This window comes from Catharus ustulatus, chromosome 6 (assembly GCF_009819885.2).
Source record: "Catharus ustulatus isolate bCatUst1 chromosome 6, bCatUst1.pri.v2, whole genome shotgun sequence".
Classification (NCBI taxonomy): Eukaryota; Metazoa; Chordata; class Aves; order Passeriformes; family Turdidae; genus Catharus; species Catharus ustulatus.
In genome coordinates this window covers 56419691-56444370 of record NC_046226.1, presented here as the reverse complement: position 1 = coordinate 56444370, position 24680 = coordinate 56419691, and the positions used below count along the sequence as shown (strand labels likewise).

Genomic DNA, 24680 nt, shown 5'->3' with positions numbered 1-24680 from the left:
CGTGATTTGCTAAGTTTGAAGCTAAAAAGAACGGCCACCCGGGCTCCCCTTTGGATGTGGGGATGTTTAACCTAGGTTGTTGTGTTGGCAATGACAGGGATGAAAGTAAGAGTAGTTCAAAGGTTGGAGACTTGCTAAGAGTCCAGTACTTTGATCTACTGTTGGTGTTGTTATGTTTCTTTTAGGAAGCACATCCAGAGCCTTTATTTAACACTGCTACACACCACAGCTGGAGAATGGATCAGTAAATGAGAACCATGTTCTGGGAGTTTTACTGAGCTTTTAAAAACCCAGCGCTGAGCTCACCAGAGTTGGGGCCCTCTTCAGCTCCCTACTGAAGTTGGGAATATTGCCTGGGGATGGAGCACTCAGGAAGGCTGCCACTAGGCTCTGTGTTTTTATTGTTATTTTTGGATGTCAGGGGTTTCTCTACCTTTTGCTTTTCTCATGACTTCTTTGTTGACTAGTGAAGATCACATGTGGCTTAAGCAGCATCTGGACTTTGCTTTGCTGTTGCTGGGTTGTACTGCATTTTCCCTTGCCAAAACGAACCTAGATGGACTGCAAATGCCTTTTGCTGCCTGGATGCTGTGGGGCCTGATCCAAAGTCCACTGGAAACACTGACAGCTCGATTAAGTGGCCTCAGGGGCAAGTGCAGTCTCTCCTTTGCCTGCCTTCTCTTCTGTAAAGGAGGTTCTCCTAAGAAGAGACTGCAAAATAATGCTTGCTTAGAAAACAAACCCTTGGCCAGTTGGCTTGCCAAGGTGAAGGCTGTGGAAGTGTTTGTGGATGAGTGTGTATGTGTTTGCTCCAGAAAAAGAAGGTTACGCTGCAAGGTGAAGTTGAGGGGAATTCCTCCTAAGCTCCTTCTCCAGTTGTCTGCCTAGTAGAAGAAGTTGGGTTTGTTTGATTTGGTTTGGTTTTGAAAAATCCATGTTCACCAAAGGATGCCTTTGTGCTGTGGTAGGTTTGGGAGAAAAAGCGAAAAAGAAAAAAAAAATAAAAATTACCAGTGGTTGTTTGACGTTAACACATAATTGAGCTTAATGAATGGGGCTTTGGCATGGCCGAGGAAGGCAGGGAGAGCTCAAAAGGAAGCAGGCCTCTTTTGGCCCAAGTTAAGACCAGTGTTGAGGAGGAACTGCAGCTCTATACAAGCATAACAATGAATAGCAACAAATTTTGGAGCTTCAGCGTTTCATTATGTTCCTCTGGTTATCAAAACATACCAGGTTCCTTTTTATTATTTATTATTATTCCTATTATTGCTGTTAATATTGTTGTTGCTTTGGTCCTCTTCGAAGGAGAAAGAAAGATCCCCCTTTGAAACGAGCGTGTTACAATTCTCCCATTCTCCGGCCTTTATAAAATTGGAAGTCTCAAGGTATGTGACCAGTTGGAACCTGTTGCATCTTGCAGCGAGTGATTTATGTTCACAGTTTTGATTTGCCTCAATGAAAAGATTTTCATTCATAGCCCCCAGCTCTCCAGACGGATGGAATTGCTGCTCCATTTAAAAAGGAAAAGGGGTGACTCGCCTTGTTAGGAATTTTTTTTAAAGCGCTGCAGCGCCTATATGCCTGCTTTGTCCTCCCTTCAGGGTGGCTGGCATTCTTCTCTCTCCTCCCCCTCCTCTCTCTCTCCCTCTCTCTCTTTTTAACAACGCTGAAGTTGTTTATTCTTTTTGGATGAAGTCTCAGATAGGCTATTGGGGATGTGTGCTTCAATTGATGGGGCCCCCTACCCCATTGTGGCTGTGTCAGGTCTAATTCATCTCACCGAAGCCCCCTTGTTCCTGAGCGCTCAATAGCGCAAGATGAGGCGATGGAGGCTGACAATGATGCCACACTCTTCACTTGGGGGCATCCAATTACAGGCGAGAGGGGCCCCCTGATTAATATGCTGAAATTAGTGGCCTCTGCCACAAATAATTCCTTGTTGAGTTGCAACAAAAAGGCAGTCCATGCTGCTTGTCTGGAGTGGTTATAGGGACAGACACAAACTGGTCATTTAAACTTCATTATCACTTTTCCACCTTGGAAAGAATGAGGGTGTGACTATGAATTCATGTTCTTGTTTACTGCTCCATTTAAAAGAAGAACGCAAATATTAATCCCAAACGTGATCCTGTCAGGACGGGCTCATTAAAGTGACACATTTTGGTCATGTCCCATTTGTGGAGCTCCATAAACAGTGTTGGGAAGGCACTGCCACCCTACCCCTCTGAGCAACCCCATCCTGGTGGGATCCATGCTGGGAATCCCCTGTTTCCCAAGTCCACCTGCAGCTCTGTGTCAGTATTTCAGTTCAGGACTGGCTTTGGAATGGGTACAGTGCCAATAAGCATTCTGGACTGCTCGATTTTTTTTGTTTTGTGGGAATGACAGCAGCTTGCTGGAAGGGTGGATGTGTTTATATCCGCCCAGAAACAGGCAGCTGAGGAAAAGGGGGCAAAGCAAATTTATTTTAATATGTTTATTTTAACATAAATGAGATTACTTTATCTTGAGTTTGCCTTTTTGCTGGCAGTGCATCCTCAAAACTTGGCCAGAATTTCAAGTATCAGTTTAATTCTGGAGGTTTGCAGGATGCTGGGCAAAGTGTCCCTTTGAAGGTGGGTATTGGTCAGGGCCACAGTGCAGTGTCAGAGGTGTCTGAATAAACAGATTCAGAGCCAGGACTTCCACGGAGTCCTGAAGGCTTTAGTTCCACTGGTAAAACATTTACACAAAAGTTATTTTATCATAATAAAGGAGATGCATGATTTAATACTTAAACTGTTCCACTGAGCCCTCTAAGCTGTCCATTCCTTTGATTTCATTCAGGGGTTTGACAGATGGTTTATATTTTTCCAACCCAGAGGAAGTTGTATTCTGATAAAAGCCGAAGGAATGTATCTCAGATTCTGGTGTACATTGTGGCGTTTCCCTTTCTCCCTCACAAAACTGGACCTTGACTTGTGCCACTTGCTTCCTTTGTTCCTGATTCTCCTCCAAGGTGTTCACTGCCGCGGATCAAATGCATTCCTGTTCAGTAGAAAAGAGTCTTATTAGTGGGCTATTATTATTAAAAAAAAATTAGAAAAACTCAAACCAAACCAAACAAACCCAAAGGAAAAACATGCTAAATGGCAGAGATAGCCCCTTAAGGGATCCTGGGAGTGGCTTTGTGGAGAGACCTACAGCAATGCAGTCTGGAAGGGGGCCCAGCCTCTTGTCAGCATGGTGTCACATCAGAATGTAACTGATTGTCCGCCAATTCTTGGGACCCCCGTCACTTAGTTATGCCACATTTACATTAAATCCCTGTTGCCAGGATGGATGGCAGCCACTGACAAGAGACTCGGTTGAGACAAAGCATTTTTAAGATGAAACCTTAATTTAAATATGGATTATCTGCCTCCTGACAGGGTTAAGCAGTCTTTCTCTTTTCTTTCTTTTTGTTGATGTTGTTGTTCATTAAAGCAATATTCCTTTGAGTGTCAGAGCAAAGGTTTCTGCTTTAAAGGGCCCCAGGACTTGTTAGAATGCACCTTGGATCTGACCATGCAAAACACTGCAGGATGTGAACAGGTTTTCTCAGATGTGCAGTGCCATTGACCCCTGTGGCATTATTCACAGGAGCAAAGTATTTTAACACTGGAAGAATGGGGGCCCTGCTTATGATAAAAGTACCTTGAAGTGATTAATGGCCTCCCAGGCCCAGTGCTAGGAAGGGCCACTCTCTGCAGAGCAGTTGTTCATGTGGATAAGTGTTTGCAGGTTTGGACCTGTAAGAGTTTTAGAGCAGGAGGCACCTTTCTGCTCACCATTTTCCCTGCCTTTTTGGATGCAATAGTTGGCAGCTGAAAGCCATGCTGGTACAAAGTACAAAGAGTGTATGTGTATGGACAGGCTTCTCCCAAAGCAATCATTTCAGTCTTTTTTTTTTTTTCCCTTTTTTTTTTTTCTCTCCTTTCTTCATACAGATATTAAATTTATTTCAAACCCACCCTCCATGATCGCAGCTGGCAGCGTGGTAGCAGCTGTGCAAGGCCTGCATCTGGGGAACACTAACACTTTCCTCTCCTATCAATGCCTCACACATTTCCTATCACAAGTTATCAAATGTGATCCGGTAAGTGACTCTCTCGGTTGATCTCCTGCATTAAGGGTTTTTAAGAATGAATGCCTGCTTACTGCATGGGAGCTAATCTGACAGTAAATCTTGGGAAAGGTCAAGCCTCAGAGTGGGGGTTCTCAATGTGTTCTCTTGTGCCCAGCCTGCTTGTTTGGCTGTCATGATGCCCACTGATAATGTGTGATGATGCTGCTGCAGTTCCTGGATGGGAATGGCACATCCAGCTCTGGTGTTTGGGAGAGGAGGAAGCCCTGCAGCGACTTAGGACATGGTAGAGGCTGTCTTTGGCTGGGGGTAATTCAACCAGGAGCTCCAGTAAAACAAAACTTGGGGAATAAGGCCAGGAAACAGTTACTGAGATCTTGTGGTATCTCTGACCTTATCTTTGACCATTCTTGAGGCCTTTTATTGTGCCAAGTGGTGTGAAAAAGCTCTTCTTAAAAGAGTTCTAATGATCTAATTTGGTTTATTACATGCTAGACCTGCACAGTAGCTGGTATTGAATTCCTTTTTGGAACAAATGCTTGTCCCACGACTTTCTGACAAGGTAGATGGTCCTCACAGGACTCTTCGTTTTGCCCTGCAGCTTCCAGGAGATGCACATCAGTAACTAGTGAGCAATAAACCTTTCATGAGTGAATGGGCCAGGAAGGGAGCCTACAAGGAAGACCTAAAGTCAATGATCCATGTCATAATGGTGTGTGAAGTTGGGGCAGAGTTGAGCTTTGTTTTGTAACAATGTGGAAGACCAATAAATAGATGCTTTAAAAAGGTTCTTGTGAGGTCTCCAAATGCTGGACAATGAGTCAAATAAAGACAACTCTGTGGTTAGGGGCAGAATCTTGGAGATGCTGTTAAATTATTTTACATGTTAATAATTTAAATTCGTAGAAAACTGTCCCAGTCCAGCCACTGCAAAACTGAGTTTGTGTGATTGGGCTTTGTTGACAGTATTGAGCAATTTCATTGCAATTAGTCATTCACAAAATAGTATTTTAACTTTTGATAGACTGTGTGAAACAATTGCTGAAAAACACAGTATCTCAGCTTGTTATTTTGGTCACCTGACCAGTGCCTCAGTATTGAGCATGTTATTTTTGCCACTTATATCACTGCAGCTGAGGTAATACAGTGTGGAAGTGTTAAACACTGCAAGAACCTGAAATGCTGAATACTCTTAAGAAATGCTGCAATAATGGGCTGCTCAGTTTGGTATGCACGTGTGATGCTTTTAGTCAGCTTGTGAACAATGCAGATAAGTCCAGTGTGTGGTTGGCCACTGTCCAGGGTGAGATGTTTGGAGCAGGTACCGAGGGAATATACTTGCTATGTGTTCAGGCAGCATCCTGATTCAAACAAGATGATTTAACCATTCCTGGTACTGGGCACTGAAGTGGATTCTCTCACATCATGCAGAACAACAGCCTGTCCTTATTTGACTTGACTTAGTTGATGACAGAGCTCTTGAAAAAGAAAACAAAATTACTTTAGCAAGAAAGAGGATGTTTTATTTCATTTTAATTGTCCTGAGTCATTGCAAGGCCACAATCTATTTGATCTGGGCTTGGTTAAAAGCTTGAAAAGGGAGTAACTCCCAGCTCCCAATGCTAAATATATTCACCTGTTAAGTAGAAATAAGGATTGCTACAGAAAATAAGCATCACAAAGTGCTGTGTGTGTACAGGTCTATTGTTGTGTTTGAAGTGGAATAATGGAACAGCAACTTCCACTGCAGTTGTTCTGAGAGAGGGATCTGCTTGGTTTCATACAGAGCATGATTCCCCTTCAGGGAAACTTTCCCAAAATACTTATTATATAATCCATAGTGCCAAATGCCATTCCTGCCCATCCCATTTCAGTGGGATTTGTATGAAGTGTGTTATGCCCCAGTGATGTTTCCCCTTTTCAGGGAACATTTTATATTGGATAGTCTTGGAATGTTAAGACCAGGGCTGGTGTTCCCCTTGATGATCTGTTAGCTGGAGCAGCATGTCTGTTGGATTTCAGGTTACATAATTATACTTTTTTACCTTTAGACTCAAAGAAATCTGAATCTAAAGTAAAATGACTATCACCTGATTGGAATTCCTTTATGGTTCATGTTTATATGTTGGTAGGAGTCCAATTTCCCATTTTGCCTTTGATCAGGGGTAATTAGAAGTCAGATAATCACAATTAGAAGTCTTGGGCTGTCTTCCATCATTCTATTCTTGACCCCATCATCCAAACAGATGGAATTTTACCTGACATTCATTTCCAGGCCAGAAATTTGCTAAACTAAATTAGATTGGGTCTCCATGCTGTCTGTTAGTGCATTGGAATTCGCCTCCTGCCTGCCCCTTCTCAGAGGCACCTTCAAACATGTGCTTGTTATCCTGAACGGGTCAGGCAGGAACAAAAGATTTCCAAGCAGTTCCTTTTTTGTTGTTGTTTGTTTCCTTTCCTATCTGACCCTGGAGTCTGATCATGTCCACTGTGTCTTAAAGGTATTTGACCACATCAGTTAAGCTAGCAAGTCTTTCTTTTTTTCTTTTTTTTTTCTCTTTTTTTTCACTGAGGAGCTTAATTAATCCAGGAAGGGTTTATGACCTTGAACAAACTGTGGGCATTGAAAATTTGGGTAGTGAAGCAGAAAAGTTGTTGGGAGAAGTTATCAGAGTGTAATGCACAAGTTTTGTATTTGCTTTTCAGTGTTGGGAAGTACTGAGAATGAAAACAGCTTTGGTGAGGTTGTTCCCAGTGAATTTTATGTTTTGCAGTTGTTTTTTGCTAGGTCTAATGCATTCCTACAGGCAAACTATATATCTAATAGCCATGTGAATAAGACATGGACAAAATGCCTTAAAGATTTAAAAAACCTTTTCATTCAACTGTAGCTTAAGACAGTTTGTTCAAAATAAATTGTAAGATTGCTTTTTAAAAAAACAGTTACAGCATGCTGCATTCTGCGAATTTTAAATGAAAAAAATTCTGTGGGCGAAAAGTACCTTTAAATTACATAGTCCTATGTAATTATACATAACTGGACTCCAGAGGGAGAAGAAGAAGTATTTATAGAAATCCTTTTGAATGGCTTTAGTTTTCAGAGCTCAAACACGCTATATGCAAATGGTCAGGACTGAAAAAAACCCCACAAAGTTCCCAACAAAACTCACCATAAAATCCACTCTCACCTGAAAAAAAAAGCCCAAAACAAAACCCAGGATGATTCAATTTTTGCTCCAAAAAATAAGAATGCTTTCAGTTTGGAACACTGAATGTGCTGAAAGGGAATTATCCTCAGAAGTGGCTTTGTGAAGCCAGGAACACCTAAAGCGGTGTCGGTGCTCTCCTCTGTGATGTGTCTGACTCCAAGGGTGAGGGAGGTGCGTGGTACAAGGGAGAGCCTTACAGTCAGGATTGATCCGTCATATCTGGAGGAGGGCTGGGAGCAGGGACTTCATAGAGACCTTATTGTGGAGGCCAGAGGTATGCAGGAGCCAGAGGAATGATGACTTTAGGATATGAGGCGTTTCTTTTTGTCATTTAAAACGCTGTGTGTCTCTGTCAAGAGGAAATATTACACTAGGGTTTAAAGCACGAAAGGTCACAGGTTATGTGTTTTCAGTGAGCTGTAACTGATGGTCTGATCTGCTTAGAGGTAGGATTAACCTTCCTCTCTCTCAGAAAGGACTTGCAGAGAATTGTTTGCTTGGGTTTCTAATCTTATTTTACCCCAAATGCCATGTGCCCTTATTGGTGGCAGAGGAGATTCTTGTGGTAGTGGAATCAGTGAAAAGCTGGTAGATCACACAAGAAGCCTCTGAATGAAGGCAGAATTGAAACTGGGAAATAAAGAAAACAGCAGGCAGGTCACCCTCTCAGGAAAACAACATTCATTCTCAGTCATGCACATCCTAACACTTTTGACGGCAATTTATCATGGAAGACTGGGTTCACCGCAAGGGCTAACACATGTCATAGGTTAAATCAGAAAAGGCAATGCTGAAAGGAAACTTCAAAGTCCATAACACACAGAGTTAAAAGATGTTGGGGGGAAAAGCTTACGATGTTTGTTATGAAGAGAAGGGTAAACAGCATGCTGGATGAGTTTTGGCAAAATGCTGTGGGATTGTTTGGCCTGTTTAGGGCACAATTTCTGTGTTCCTGCAGTGGGTGTACAGACCTCCACAACCTGCAGGAAGCTGTGCAGGTTGAGCTAAAAGGCCTTCTCCAATTCTGCTTGCTGGGAATCTGATCTGTCTCCTCATGGTGTGGCATGATGCCTGGGGGATGTTGCCTTTGCCCACCACAGACAGGATCTTTCTTAGTTCTTCACGTTTTTTTAATTCCCAGTGAGGCCTGTGCACCCTCCTGAACCCTCAGGAGGATTGTGTGCACATCCAGCTTGGAGGAGGGACGTGAGAGGAAAAGATCTCACCCTGACAGAGATTTCCATGTGGATATGGTAGCACAGAGAAAGCTTGGATGGACTTGGTAGTGCATGGTTAGGGAGGCGCTTTGTGGTGCTTCTGAGACCTCTCCATTTTGGGGTCGTACAGTCCAATCCAGTCCACCTCTGGACATGCTTTCAGGGTTAGGAGTTTATCAGTTTATCAGTTTATCAGCTGCCCACAGCTGGACATCACAGCAGCTGGCAGGCAGCTCTGGGCATGGGCATCTAAACATAGATATGGCATTTCTAAGAACTTCTGTCATTGGAATTTAGCCTGGGGAAAAAAATGGTCAGTTTGTGAGCATCACTTCTAACAGACTCTGCTGCTGAAGGATTCCTGGGGAAAAGGTAGAAATCACAGTTGTGAGCAATGGGCTTGTACAGGACTGTAAACAGCACAGGCAAAGAAGCAGCAGTGCAAGGTACAATGTGCAAAAAAATGGGATTCCTCATCCACATGGTTGGGTGCTGCAGCTCTTCCCACCCTCCTTTCCAGCCTGCTGCTCTCCCAGATAACCTGGTAACATTTTTCTTGCTTTGTGAAGAAACTGGTATTTTAGCCTGTGATCTTTCTAAAGGACTCTTGGGTCTCTCTCTCCCCCCTTCCATTGCACCCTCCTGCAGGATTGTTTACGAGCCTGCCAAGAACAGATTGAGTCCCTCCTGGAGTCCAGTCTACGCCAGGCACAGCAACACAACGTATCTTCAGAAACAAAGACTGTAGAGGACGAAGCAGACCTCTCCTGCACACCTACTGATGTGCGAGACGTGAACATTTAAAGAGGACTTCTTCTTAAATGGATTTGCTTGGCAAGAAAAGCAGACAAAGAAAGGGCATCTGAGAAGGAATCGGCATCAGGATCTCCCCCCCAGAAACCCTTTTCTCCAGGACATTTTTATACCAGAAGGGAAAACCAGTCTCATATTTTTTCTTGCTCTGTCTCCCTTCCATCTGTGACTTCAAACAAACAAATAAACAAAAAATACCCCAAAAACTGTCTTAAAAAAAAGAAAAAAATAGTATTTGCATTACCCCCAGGGGTTTGTGCTACAAAAATAGAGGATTTTATACAATAATAATCAACTAGTTTTTATATTAAAGTGTTCTTGTCTGTATGTTGTAAAAATAGGCATTAACACACAAAATGTCTCCAGGGGAGGTATTAGATTTGATTTCTTACATATAAAACAAACCAACCAACCATTTTTAAAGTAGAAGAGGGTTTTTTTTTTAGATAGTAAATGAAATATTCTTTTTCTTTAAAAAGCATAGCTTTAACGCAGTTCTAGGCTTTTCTGTATCTTGCTTGCTTATGCATTTAGTCACTTTATAATTCATCTGTAAATGTTTATTTTATTTCCTTAGGTTTTTTTTATCCTCTTCACCTTATAAATGGTTAACGTAACCCGTAAGTTAGTGTATGTTAGTATGCAGCATTATTATATGTTAATCTTTTTTTTTTTTGGTTTTTTTTTTGTGCCTGTGGATTGCCTGTGCATTGAGGCATTTGTAGGGTTCCAGCTTAGCATGGTTGGGAAAGGCCAATGTACTACTCATACAGGACCCTATTATAAAGAGAAACCGAAATAGTGACATAATATATTATATTTTTGTAATCTTCCTATTTTTGTAGTTACCTGTGTAAAAATGCTGGTCTGACCCCACAGATATTCAGCCTAATTATGGTCAGGTTCAATCCACAGTTCGGTCTTTTTTTTTTTCTTTTTGGTCGTTTGTAATATTCTAAAACCATTCCATTCAAAGCACTTTCAGTCCATTAGATATAGGAAATACATGCTTTTATTATGTGGGAATTTTTTTGTTTGTTTGTTTGTTTTTTAATGGAATGGTTTGGAAATATATAAAGTGCTTGTTGGCAAACTTGGAATTGCAAAGCAAGTGCATTTAACTATGGTGTTAGAGGAGAGGTGATTCTATTTTTCCGAAGGTTGTGTTCCAGTGAGAGAAAATTGCATTCACAAATTGCCAGGATATCTTCCTTTCCTTTTCTATAGAAAAGTTTGATGTTTAGAATCCTTTGGTGCCAACTCATCTTTATAAATTAGGGGCCTTAAAGGTTCACATATAGGACACATAGTTTTAAGGATTATCGCTAGATGTTTTTACAACTGAAGGTTTTTAAACACTAAAATATATAATTTATAGTTAAGGCTAAAAAGAATATTTATTGCAGAGGATGTTCGTAAGGCCAGTATGATTTGTAAATTAATGCAATCGCCCCTTTTGAAAAAGAAAATCTTTCTACCCTTGATGTTGCAGTTTTAACCAGCTTATTAAAGCAAAAAAAGGACACGCTTCAAAGAACAAACCCAAAACCAAGCAGTCTATTTGGCCCCTTCCTATACATTTTCAAAAGCAGTCTAACCATGAAAAAACGCCATAGTTAATAGATATGAAAATTGGAGTACTTGAAAGAAGTTTTTATTCCAGTATATGCCCCCCCCTTTTTTTTTTATTTAGCTACAAATAGAAAATTTGCACATCTTGGCTATGTATCTTTTTATTATTATTTTAGAAAGTAGCTGAAGGGACGTGGACATAGCTGTTGAAGTTGATGCTCGAGGAGAATGTGATGGTGAAATGTATGTGAGAAAACTGCCGCTGAGGTGTTGATTGTAAAAAAAAAAAAAAAAAAAAAAAAAAAACAAAAAAAAAATAAAAAAAAAATGAAAAAATATAAAAAATTCAAAAGATAAAAAAAAAGAAAAAGACAAAAGAAAAGGAGTGGATGCTCCATTTTTATTGAGCTGCTATGGATAAATTCCCAGCATGATTTGAAAAAAAAATAACATTGCTTTTCTGTATCTTTGTCATTGTGTTTTGCTGCTATTTTGTGGATCAGTTTTTTTTTTTTGGTTTTTTTTGTTATACAATGTCATATACTGCCATGTAATAGGTTTTAATTTTCTCATAGAAAATTATATTATTGACATCATTTTGTTTGGTAGATTTTTTTATGTGATCAATTTTTACTTAATGTGATTACTGCTCTATTCCAAAAAAGGCTCCTGTTTCACAATACCTCATACTTCAGTTACCCGTGTCTAGACCAGGTTTTGATGTTCTTACAGTGCCTCATAGTTCTACTGCAAACAGAAATGCATCGAACGTTGCTCTGAATGGGTCTCTGCATTAATTTAAAAACCAGCAGACATTTCAGAAGATCAAGTAATGTCAAGGGTTGGTAGTTTTTTGGTTTTTTATTTTTCGGGTTTTTTGTTTTGGTTTTTTTTTTTTTTTTTTTTTTTTTTTTTTGGTTATGCATTTTATAAAGCTGGATTCTTTGTCTGATCTGGGGTTTATTATCATAGTAGTTTTAAGCTGTGTTATTAGCCACATTGATATATGAAAGGTGCATTATAATATAACTCTTGTGTGCCACCTGATGTGGATCTCCCTCTGCTGGGACACATCATTTGGTATGATAGGTTATCTTCTGGAACTCTAAGTATTTTGTGTGTTTAATCTGTTATGATATACTAGGGGTTTTTTGTTTTTGTTTTTTTTTTTAATTATAGCATAATGCTAATTTAAAAAAAAAGCCTGTAAATCTCATAAATAAGCCAGCTAACAGAGTTGTATGCTGAAGAATAATCTAGCTGTTGCCTGTATGCTGCTAAACCAAAACAGAATTAGAACTCATTTTGAGGCAAATGCAGTTAAGATCCTACATAGTGCATAAATAAGCATTGCAATGCTATTAGCAGTCGCAGGACCCAGGAGGACTGGATACATTCTGTCCAAATTTCAGGAACATTTCTTACTGCTTACCTCATAAAACACTTCTGTTCATGGCATCTCTGTGTCTCTGAACCAAACATGATTATTGAGTTTAGTGCTTGTTGGTTTTATTTTGTGTTACACTGAGTGGCAGTGTGTGCTGCAAATTTCTTTAAAATATTGTATGTGCTGAAAAAGGCCAAATCCAGTTAAGTGGGTTCACGTGCCAACAGAGATGCTTTATTTGTCACGTTATTATAACAATCTGTAGTAAGCAAAAGCAATTCAGATTTGTACATTTTTATATTGTACTTATTGGCATCACTGGTCTGAAATGCACATTTTCACCAACAGACCTGTAACAGACAAGTTTCCAGCAAAAAAATCTAAGTCTAGAAATAAAATTGGTAAAACCCAACTGTTGTCATCTTTTAATTTTTTTTTTTAATTGCCTTGAGAATGCTGAATGGTTTTAACTCCCCAGTGCTGTGAGTAAAGCACATGACATTTTCTAGGTTTGACTCTCCACATTTTAATAGCTGAAGCCCTTTTGTTGTTATTTTAGGAAACCGTGGGTGTTTTGAGCCATGGGTAGGTAACTGCCTGTCTGTCACACCAACCTGTCTTTTTAAAGAAGCAAAATATTTTTTTTCCTACCTGAAGACTTTTTTTTTTTTTAACAGTAAAGGAAATTAGTCAGAGTAAAATGCCCTTTGGTGGTTCATGTGAATGAAGGGTAAAACAAAGTAGGTGTTGGGTGGCATGGAATGCTTGCTGCTATCTTCTCATCAGTGGAAGATTTTGTGTCCTAGAAGACCTTTACAGAAGACAGTTTGTTTTAAAAGCCATATGGTTAAGCTGCCTTCTTCTGTGCCTTCCCCTCAGACACAGCTTTTATTAGCTAGGATAATAAGCATAAACCTGGAAAATATTAATATAAAATATTAAACCTTTAAAATATTAAAATATATTTACATACTAAAAGTATGTTAAAAATAACTGGGCCTAAGACAGGAATACAGGAATTACAAAGTAAAATGAGAAAAAAGTTATAACCTATGCTTCATTACACATTCCAAAATATCTCTGAAAATGGGGAGGCACATTATCAATTGTTATTATCATTATTTTCAGAGCTGAACACAACAGAAACAGCTTCTTTTCAGTGGAGCTTATAACCTATGTATTTGATTATTTATTCTGTGAAGTTATTTCTGCCTTTAAAAAATCTATGTGAAAGGCCAAGTGCTTGTCCTCCCTGTCACAAATGAGAAATTCAGTATCTGCCTTCTGAGTTTCTCATTGACTAAACTTCACATTACAACTCATTCTGTGCAGCGAGTGCAGCACAGGAAATGAAAAATGAAACTCCAGAGCTAACTTCTAACGTGTTAATCATCTAGTGCAGAATAAGCTCCTTTCAGGGCAGTTACCACTAGATGGGAAAGCACCTGCATCAGAAGAATCCCAGATGAGCTTGTATGAGCTTGGTGGTTTCCCAGTCATTTCAGCCAGAAACCTGAAGCCTGCTGTAAAATCCCAGATCAGGTGGGTGAAGTAAAACCAGTGCACACGGAGTCTGCTTTGTTCCATTTGAAATGGGCAGTGAGTTACACTGGGAGGTGTAGAACACTGAAAGATGACCTGAACTAAGTTCACAGGGGCTTCAAAAACACATCAAGCCAAAGCTTAAATTGGTCTGGGCCAAAAATTATTCATTTTCCCCAGCATATGAAAAAAACCCAAAAAGAACAAATAGCTTACTTTTGTATGGCCGATGGCTCATCTCTCTGATCTTAAGTGTTTGAAAACCAAGTGAAGACACACTTAGGGGGATCTTGACTTCTGACAAAAATCTTGTGCTGATAAAAACATTACAGTGATTCAGTGAGAAATGTAAACCTGTGTTTGGTTGAATGTGTTAAGTAGGTTTTGCCATTCCTATTTCTCTTATAAATGCTATTAAACTGACTAAGTGTTGTGACTTAAGTAGGTTTAAGCCCACTGTCAACACCCACATAGTCAGCTCTATTATTTACATTTTCCTTCTCCTGAACATCATCTCTAAATGCAGACTCCTAAATTTGAATGTTGGGTGAACTATGCCCAGTATTACTCACATTGCAAAGGGCAGAAAGACAAGAATGTAGCAAGAAAAACAATTTACTATAGGCTGTAAAAAAATATGCACATTCAGCTAGGCTATTCTGTAGCTTATTAAAGGGAAAACTACTGTAATTTTTGCATCAAATTGAGACATGTATGAAGAAAAACCTCCAACAGACCTCCCAAAAACATCCCCAGTTCCATTGCTGAATTCAGGCCATTTGACAACCTTGGACATTTTATGAACACTTAAAATTCAAATGCTCTATTAAAGAATAAACAAGAACTAGCAAATGAAAAAACTCATAATCCACTTGCATTCAAACACAGCTGGCATTTTAAGTGATAGAAAACTCCAGAAGATAGAAGAGAAAGAGAAGGTTGGAGCTCTTGTTTTTAAAAGAGTCACAGGGATGACCCATGCACATGTGTTGCATTCCTACAATGGGACAATGGCAGTAAAGCTATAAATGATGGCATTTTAACAAATTCCTGTCAGCATCATTTTATAAGAAATGTATCTCTTCAAACAAACAAAGGTATTTTTATGATCCCACAAATATAACTGCTTGTACTAATTGCATTGGCATGGCCAGCATAGATTCCCACACAGCTTCTGAGTTCCACACCATATTCCAATCAAGTGATGAGAAAAGGATTGCAAATTAGTCAATGGGATTGCACCTATGTGACATTTGCCAGACTTCTGATTTTGTGCATTATGGCCAAGCAGGACCAAATGTAGGAGGAAGGCAAAAGTTATCCTTTTGCTTCTTTAATGTGGTAAACATTTAAAAATGAAAACAGAAATAGTTCCTTGCTTGTCCTATAGCACCTGCAGAGCCCTACCTAGGCCTGTCCTGCTTTCTGCCTGTGTGAAGACCCAGTATTAAAACTTCTCATATTTCAGGGAATTCACCAAGTATTCACAGGCATCGTTTTCCTGAGGGCTCTCACATGAAGGTGGAAATATTGGCAGAAGAATGCCATGTCATGGCAAATCTGGAGTAAGGCACGTGGGCAGCATCTTTATTCTGTGGGGGTCCAGGACCTTGACTACAGAAGGAGAAGAGGATGAGAGGAGCCTCCTCTGCACCAGCTGTGGAAAAAGAGAATGACCTAGGAGTGCTTGTGTTGACAAGAACTGGCTAAGAGGGCAATCCCTGAGGGCTGGGGAGAGCTCCAGGTTCAGATCTCTGTCAGCACCAGGAACGCTGAAGCAAAGGAGGAACTGTGACATGCAGGGGCCAAGCTCCAAGCCAGGACCTGACACATGGACTGGCCAGAGAAGGAAGCCTCCTCTGGATCCATGTGGGGATCTAGTGCTCCGAGTTCTGCCTGTGGCATGTGCATCACAGAATGGAAATTGCTACCCACTCACCCCTCCCTGCTGAGTAAATAAATGTTAGATGAGTGGTTTTGTTTCATCCATCCCACCTGGCAGCAGCCCTGTGACACTTAATTCCCTCACAAGCCATATTCACAGATGCCTGATCTTCTGTGCCAGCCACCACGTTTCTGTTTGTTGTCTGGGATGTGATTTGTAACTTTAGCAGCAGTCTCCAGGGAGCTGGGCTGAGAGGGGCAGATCCTCACCCAAGGCCCACGGAAGCACCAGCAGGGCATTACGACAGCAGCCCTGAGCCAGCCTGAGGCAGTGACCTGGTGTCCTGAGCCACCACTCTGATGGCAAACTGTCTGCAACGGGCAATTGAGCTTTTTGATGTCTCATTTCTCCCCTTTATTAGATTGTATCACTCCAGATTGTTCAAATATGGGGTATTGCTTTTGAACAGCTTTCTTTCCTCCCTGAACACCCACAGAGCAAAGTTCTTTTTACATTTGGCTGTTTTAAATATGAAGAGCAAAGCTTCAGCCAATGTGCTGGTTAATTTCCAAAAGACATCATAAATTATTTACTCATAAGTAAACATTATTTCTTCTAAGTGTAATACATTTATTTTGTGGATTTGCCTGAATATTTCTGTAGCCATTTCAGTCACTCACTCTGACCATTTTATTCATTTCAGACAACACATCTGTCAGCCACATATTTTTTAGGTTTCTCTTTCCACAGAGACCCTTAGACTGCAAAGGATCAGAAGGGCTTTTCCCTTATCAATATGGTATATCCATGAAAGAAGTTTAATCTGCCTTCACTTCTGCATGACAGTGTTCAACAGTGCTGCAGAGTCAACAATGCAAACATGTTCGTGGAACGTTGTTACTTCCACAAACAGCTTTCCAAGCACACAAATTCAGCCCTCCCATGTTTTAAATCCCTCTGTAAACCTGCTCAATGTGTCTTCAGGAATGTCTTTGCCCCATGTTTCTGCTGAAGGAGTATTTCAAGCAAATCACAAGGCAAAGCTCCTTGAAAAAATGTCTCTATGCTTTTCTCTAGCACCATTTGTTTCCCCCTCATTAGTTTGAGGAATAACGACGCTACTGAAATTTTCTGAAATTTGTACTACATAAGAGAACTAAAAAGAAGACCAAGACATAAAACGGTAAGCCAGGTTCTCAAAATGCAGCTCTAACAATGTACTTATGGTGAAGCAGGTTAATGAACTCCCAAATTGCGATCCAGTGATTCTCCACCCCAATCAGGTGTTCTGGCTATGACACATCAAATGATGCCATAATCCATGTGGGTTTAGGTTTCAGTGTATTTGACTACCTGCCTCATAACCAAGGTCTCCTCAGGAAGGAAATACACTACAGATATAACCCCTAGTTCTGCTTAGAAATGACATTCTGTTCTATCTCTTCTTGGTCTCAGAGTAATTTGCTTTTCCACTTGTATTTCAGAAATTGTCAAGTGCTTATTAATAGTAACTTCTGTATGTGTGTGTGTTTTTAACAGAGGTAAACGGGGTCTCAAAAATTCAGTGTCTGCACATACATTGCAAAAAAAAAAAGCAGGCCAGTTTAGAGAACAATGTAGGCATGTGTTTTTAAACTACTGTTCGTGCAGTCTGGTCAGGGCTGTGTGACACAGTATACAGTGTTTTGTCATCCAAGGAATGTCTTTGATCAAGAGTTTATGCAAGAAGAAAAAAAAAAGCCATGAAACCCTAATCCGTTCCCACAGACCAGTAAACGTGAGCTGGACAAACAGTGGACAATAGCAGCAAAGCTTGCTGCTGGAACAATGGCTGCAACTAAAAAAATTAAAGGGCTGCTGACTCACAGTTCCTACTGTCAAGAAAGATTCCACATAGTGTTGATTATTCCCCAGAATCCTGAAGATGCTGAAAGTTAAAAAGTGTTGAGATAAAGCAGCGAAATAGGAGGCTAAAAATCAGAAATGGAAGACAGTGACAAATGCTCAGCTGATTCTGTCTGATGCATAGTCAGGATGCAGGGACTGAACAATCAACCTCCTTTCTGCTGAACATTTTGCTAAAATAAAACTCCATGATTTTATTAGCAACAAGTATCAGTTAAATTCTTTCAGACAGCAGGCCACTATTTCAGATGCCACCCAAACAAATTCTGCACAACTAAAACACAGCTTTCTAATTTTTCCAAGACAAAAGTTTTATGCCATTTCTTATACCTACTGAGAAATCTTTCCAAAATCACATACACAGAATGCTGCACTAGTGCTCAATTAGTTACGGTAATAGAATAGGATAAAATAATTTAAAACATTGTACAGCAAGCTGCTTTCGAATCAAGTGAAATAATGTGGTTTTTCACCTTTCATATATTCCATAGATTTAGGAAGTCTCCCACATTTCAGATGAGCTTAGTGACCATGTCTCCTTCCACACAGTAGCACTGAAAATGCTGAAAAGTTGCAATTACCACACTTAGGGAATGAACGCTCCGGTGATTAAGGCAGGAGCATTCACAGTGTGGTGTCAGAGATATTCAGGTTAGCTACAAATGGACTGTGCAAGCTTTCAAAACAGGACACAGAGTTTTTCTTATTATTTTTATTATCACCTCAGGTTAGACTGGTCCTGCAATTCCAAACCCTGTTTCAGCAGTGCATTGCTCCAGTTGGAGCAGTCCCAGACACCACAACTTGCAACTGGGAACCTGCTGAACTCCACACACCTCCCAAATTGCCATTTTACCCGGTGATACATCCACTTCTGTGGGAATGTGTACTGTCACAACTTTATCCATTAAAAAAACAACTCTGGCAGACTGTAAAATGAGAATCTTCATGGTTACTTGCCAAACTATGAAAGCTGAAGTTTTAGGCTGCAATTAGATCAGAAGCCACGGTTGAAAGAAGCTGCAAATGGCAACTCAAAAAATATTCAAACAGCACCAAGAATACAAAGAATTAGAACATTACCAGAAATATTAAGTTCTTACTCTAAAGCACTGTGTGATGCTAGGGTGCAGACAGACTTTTGACAGCTGGATCTCCCTTTATTCCAATGCAGGAAGTTGTATTTCAAGCCACAATGTAAATAAGCATTCATAAATAAAGGGCAGGCGCGAACCCTTTCTTTCATCTCTTCAAAAACCAAAACCTATATAAATGTTAAAACTGATCTACTGGAAAATTCAAATCCAAATTTAACCTCACATGGAAATTACCACAACCTTGTTTCAGAAAAACAGATAATGAGCCAGTGTACCTCTACAGTGTTGGTTTTGAAGCAAACAATTGCACACCCAGATTCTTTTTTTTTTCGGATTTATTTCACCCATTTCTGTTGATTGCAGATATTCATTCAAAGCTGGAATTGATCACCTTTGGTACAGTTGACAAGAAATGGAAAGGAAGTTACTTAATGAAGATAGAACAAGAATTGTGCTTGGGAACTTCACCAAATGGTATTCAAAGTCTACCTCTGCTGATGCCTCAAAATTCACTATTTATTGTACTCATCACATATTGCAGAAAGGAAAATTACAACTCTTCTGGACTGCAGTGACTTCAGCAGCCTAGAAGTAACAAGCTGTGTATCCACCTTTTAATAAAATTCCATATTCCACAGGCTCAGCTGAGAGATGATCATGAAGAGACAAAACAGGCTAGAACACAGTCCAGGCAAGTCAGAAATTGGTGAGTGAAATGTTTCAAGCATTCCTCCCTAACTACTGAGCTGTAAGTAGGGGTGGTGAGTGAGTACAGAGATGCATTCTTAAGTCTTACCCCTGCAAAATTTCAAACTTCTTGGACAATCAGCACCAAGCCACAATCTCTATGTCCTGCTTTATTAATAACCAATATCATCATGTACAAGGGTTGCATTTTTTTTTATTCTTTGTGACCCTAAGACAAAGACAAATGAATATTCTTGAGGTAACCTGGGCTTTTAATCAGGCATACCCAGAACCTCAGCTGTAAATCAGGCATAAAAACACCTCTACAGAATGCTGGCAATGTTCCACTGCCACAGCGCTGAGAGTCACACAAACCCCCACAACTCACTGCAGAAAACAAAAACATTGGCACTGAAGAAAGCACAAAACTGCACATCCAACAGAATTTTGAACTGTACCTCATTTAATAAACCAAATCAGGCTCACACACGGTGTGAAAGAGCAGATATTCAGAAAAATACTGACTCATGGAAGAAGAGACTCCATCAGTGTGTACACACAAATGAAACTTAATTAAAGACCTAACTAAAATATTAAAGACCTAATAGAAAACCCTAAACCTGCTGCATCCCAGCCAGAAATGCTGGTTGATACAATACTTACAGTTCAGTATATACACATTTACATAATAATTTATTGCAATATTATTTTATTAAAAATAGAACTAAAGCATTATAAGAAAATTTGCAACCAAACCAATTTTCCAAATAGAATCTCTCCAACTTGGAGCTCTCCAACTTGGAGCCCTCACAACCCTGCCCTTGCTTTTATAGACATTTTTGCAAATGAGGAAACAAGTGCAAATAAATTCCTACCTTCAGTTTAAAGAAATTCTCCACATAATTAGGATTATCAAGAGTGTGCATATTCTGTACTGCCTATTTTAACAATTTATCCTACATAAATATTTGTGAACTCCTACAATCCCACACATCCACTAGATGGCTCTGACACTGCCTGTGCACATCACAATTCACGTGTAAGACAAATAAACGAACCAAAACCCTCAAATCTGTCTTCATGAGGCTGTACCCTGCCATGCAGGCAGACACACACAGGGTACAGCTGATGAAGGAATTCTGGGATCCTTACAGAACTGGAATGCAAAGACATCCAGCAGCCCAAGCCAAAGCCTGTTTGAGGTATTTTTCTCAACTAACACAGTTAAATACACGCAGCTGGAATCATGCAAAGAGGTCACTTTTCAGGGCTGGCACCTAAAAAGCTGCTCTGTGTAAGAGGTACTAACAAATACAGTCAAGGAGAATCACAACTCTTCTGGCAGTCATGTTTATCTCACCCACCATTTAAACTGGTAACTTGCTGGGGCTAGATTTTGTGGAGTTTGCTCCCTTCCCCCCATCAGTCTGCAAAACCATTGGAAAATCCAGGTGCAAATTCCATATTCTGAGCAGATGTCTTCATCCTTCTCCTTTGCATTCCAGCCTCTGCCCACAGAAATGTTTCCTGCTGCAAAGTCTGCAGGGAATTGATTTTATTTTCCTTCACCCACAGCACCTACACATTGTGTACACTAAATGATCTGCATACACAGATTTTTGAGTAACAGACATCCTTTAAACAAGGAAACTGTGCAAATGCTTGTTTTCTTTTTGAGGAATTATCAATAAAAGACTAGCAAAGAATTAAAACAAATATTTCTGTTTAACAGATTTACAGGCTAATGTTTGTAATATCCCAAATAAAACTTGGAGATAATAAATGTTAAATAACATTGCAAGTCCAGTGATTTTTCCCTTTCCCCTTTAACATTTACATCTCTCCATTATATTGATTGTTTTAATCAATAAAAAAAACTTTTTAAATAAAATTAGATAAACACTTTTCCAGTTCTGTTCTTCTACTGGTTTTTTTTTTTCTTTGGCCATCCATGTTTATCTTCATCTGTTGCATTCAAAATGTTAATGAAGATCTCTCAGTACTAATTCTAAAATCAGACTGAATATTTAGCATTGAACAAACCTAAAAAAGAATATACAGAAGTGTTTCAAAGGGTCTGTTTTCAAAGAAGAATGTTCAACAAAACTCCCAATTGCTCCATTTCTCTTCTTCTGGTCCCACTTGTAACTCAAATTGTCAAAGATTATTTCCAAATTGATTTTTAAAGAACACTTTTTTCTTTTATTTTTCACTTATTGGTTGGGAATTTTTCAGCTATCAAGAATTTTCACCTCATTTAGTTCACTTCAAGTATTTTGCTGTGACTGCACAAGGGGAACAATAACTTCACACAAATACTGTGTTTTGGAGTGGCTTTACAAACTAAGTATCTTAAAAAATGAGTTTATGTGCTAGAATAACAACTTTTCCTACAAACCTGTTTATATTTTCCTCTTATTCTTTCCAGATCTTCTTGCAGCTTATCGTAAGTGGGGTCTTCATATGGGAATTTCTGAATCATCCCTATTAATGAATCCAGAGCCTTTATCCTTTTGCTAGAAAAAAATAAATCAAATCAAAACAAAACCCAATGATCCTCACACAGCAGATTTTTCAACCCATCAGCATGAAAATTGTCCTGATATATAATAATAATCCAGAGCACAAAACCCAGCCCTCCATCCTTCTTTAATTCAACTTCTTCCATCTAGCCCATTGTCAGGTGCGTTCCATACACATTTAAGAAATTACCTAAACTAGGAATTATTCCAAATTGAGAATTAAGCACAAATGACAGATCTAAGGTTTCCATTTCAACTTATCAGTCCAGAGTTGAAAAATATTCAAGAATCAACAAAAATACTGATTAGATAATGGGGCAAAATAAAGAAATGCAACCAAAAAGGCAATTCTGACAGATAGATTAAACAAAATGGGTCAGAAAAAAAAAAGACTAGAAGAATGGAAGTCACAGCAAAATGACTTTTAGCCTTTTTAACCTCACCTGTTCTTTTCATCTGTGCATTTCTGGAGCAGACAGTGCCACGTCAGTGCAAACCCAAGGTAGCAACCAATCTAAAAGTGAATTTAAAAGAGTGTCATGAGGCAAAGAAAAAAGCCCAAAGAACACACAGCATAGACAGCCAAACTAAAATAAAGCACTACACTGTATCTCACTCTTCAGGAAATTAAACCCTGGATACACAAACATGTTTCCAAGCTGGAAAAGCTGACAAGTGTAAGATTACCCAAGTCATCCTCTCACTTGATATCTCTAATCCTGCCTCCTTCTGCAGCTTTCCCAGCATGAGGAGATTAGAGCACTTCTCTCTTATGGTTTGTCCAGGACCATTTTGTACAAAACCATCCAGCTCTGGAGGCTGCTGTTTGGCATTCTCACCCTGGAACTGTGACAAACTGGAGCTGGACATATGGCACGAGTTGAGATGCTCCCCACCACTCTCCAGCCCCTCTATTCCTAGGGATACTGATCCAGGTGTGCCAGCACACACAGCTGGCTCCGTGTGCAGAAGGGGAACAGTGTCACAATCCCTCATACCATCAGAATTTACAATGAGTGCACAAGACACACAGAACTGCCTCTTGATGTCTCAAGATGCCATGCTTTTCTCTATGCTGAGCCACAGGAGATTGGAGGGGGCGAACCTTTAGCCGTAAATTTGGAAAAAAAAGATTACCAAAGCTCCATACAGCAAATAAGCTCAGGAAACACAAGCACATCTACTGAACTCTCCAGCTCAAAACAGCACCTTTAAAGCAGCTTTATGGGTCCTCCTGGACACAGAGCAGTGAAACAGAGCAGGCCTCAGCTTGCTTGTGCATCAGGCTTTGCCTGAAAGTTTCTGTGTGGCTGTCATTTCTGTGACAAGAGGATTGCAATGCTGGAGTGTTTCCTCACTTACCTCAGAGCCAATCCTGGCTCCGTGCAGTGCTCCACACCTCCTGCCCTCAGCCATGCCGGCGTGGCTGCCCTCTGCCAGCCCCTCCTGGTACCCCTCCCCGTGGAACCTGGGAATGCAGAACCACAGCTGTGTTAACATCCTGTCCAGCTCACACTGCATAGCAGCGACTCCAGGCAACACAAACGTGCACTGCCTCCAAAGCTTACAAATACCACATAAAATCGATTCAAATTCCAGAATCACAGGCTCATTTTGGTTGGGAAACACCTCTGAGATCATCTAGTCCAACCTTTGAATTATCACCACTGTGTCAATCAGACCAGAGCCCTGAGTGCTACATCCAGCTGTTCCTTGGGCACCTCCAGAAGGGGCGACTCCAGCAGCACCCTGGGCAGCCCTTTCCAAGGCCTGGCAACCTTTTCCATGAAGAAATTCCTCCTGTGCAATATAAACCTCCTCTGGTGTAGCTCGAGGCCTCTTCCTTTTGTCCTGTCACTTGTTACCAAGCAGAAAAGTTTGACCCCACATGGGGGGCTCCTGTCAGGGAGTTGTAGAGAGAGGGAAGGTCCTCCCTGAGCCTCCTTTTCTCCAGGCTGAGCCCCCGCATTCTTTCTCAGCCAATCCTTATCAGACTTGTGCTCTAGAGCCTGCCCCAGCTCAGTTCCCTTCTCTAGACACATTCCAGCACCTCAAAGTCTTTCTTGCAGTGCAGGACCCAAAACTGACCCCAGGATTCAAGGTGGGGCCTCAGCGGTGCCCAGAACAGGGGCACGGTCACTGCCCTGCTCCTGCTGGCCACGCTATTACTGACACAGGCCAGGATGCCACTGTCCTTCTTGGCCACCTGGGCACACCTGGGCTCGTGTTCAGCAGCTCTCGGCCAGCACCCCCAGGTCCTTTCCCTCTGGGATGCTTTCCAGGAACTCTCCCGCTGTCCTGGAGCGCTGCAGGTTGCGGTGGCCCAAGGGCTGGAGCCGGCACTCGGCCTTGCCGGCTGGTCTCAGCTCATCAGGGCAGCCCCCTGGGGTCGGTCCCACTCTGTGCTGAGAACAATTCCCTCGGCAGCCTGTTCCAGCTCCCGACCACCCTCTGGATGAAGATCCGTTCCCCGATATCCACCCTAACCTTCCCCCGACTCAGGCTCAGGCCGTTCCGCGCTGCTCGGTGTCTCAGAACGCGCACAGAGGCGAATTTCCCCGCCCTGCTCCTCGGGCTCAGCGCTCGCACAGGGAAGCACAGACACACAGGAGCCCCGCGGTGCCGAGGAGCCCCTCTCGGGCCGCCCCAGGCTGCCTCTGTCCCCTCACCTCTCCTCGGCCATCACGATCCCATCGAACAGGTCCGCCATGCCTGCGCGGAGCACGCCGGGAGCGGACG

General features: G+C 40.9%; 2 protein-coding genes across 5 annotated transcripts in view; one reads left to right on the top strand and one right to left on the bottom strand.

The window, feature by feature from the left end:
* The window catches only part of CCND1 (cyclin D1), a 16936-nt gene extending 4221 nt beyond the window's left edge, over positions 1-12715 (top strand). For both annotated transcript variants that reach the window (XM_033062133.2, XM_033062134.2), the window contains exons 4-5: positions 3969-4117; positions 9180-12715. In XM_033062133.2, the coding sequence (XP_032918024.1) occupies positions 3969-4117; positions 9180-9335 (305 nt within the window). In that variant the 3' untranslated portion in view covers positions 9336-12715. The remainder of the gene's footprint in view (positions 1-3968; positions 4118-9179) is intronic.
* Positions 2062-24680, bottom strand: LTO1 (LTO1 maturation factor of ABCE1). 3 transcript variants are annotated; one of them, XM_033062136.1, is made up of 6 exons: positions 24611-24680; positions 23304-23409; positions 22385-22455; positions 21818-21935; positions 14062-14159; positions 2062-3027 (listed from the first exon to the last, which is right to left on the bottom strand). In XM_033062136.1, the coding sequence occupies exons 1-5, from the start codon at positions 24649-24651 to the stop codon at positions 14094-14096; spliced, it is 402 nt and encodes a 133-aa protein (XP_032918027.1). In that variant the 5' UTR covers positions 24652-24680; the 3' UTR covers positions 2062-3027; positions 14062-14093. The 3 variants fall into 3 exon arrangements, with proteins under 3 accessions (XP_032918027.1, XP_032918028.1, XP_032918026.1); XM_033062137.2 differs by lacking the exon at positions 14062-14159; XM_033062135.1 differs by lacking the exons at positions 2062-3027; positions 14062-14159 and adding an exon at positions 19574-20958.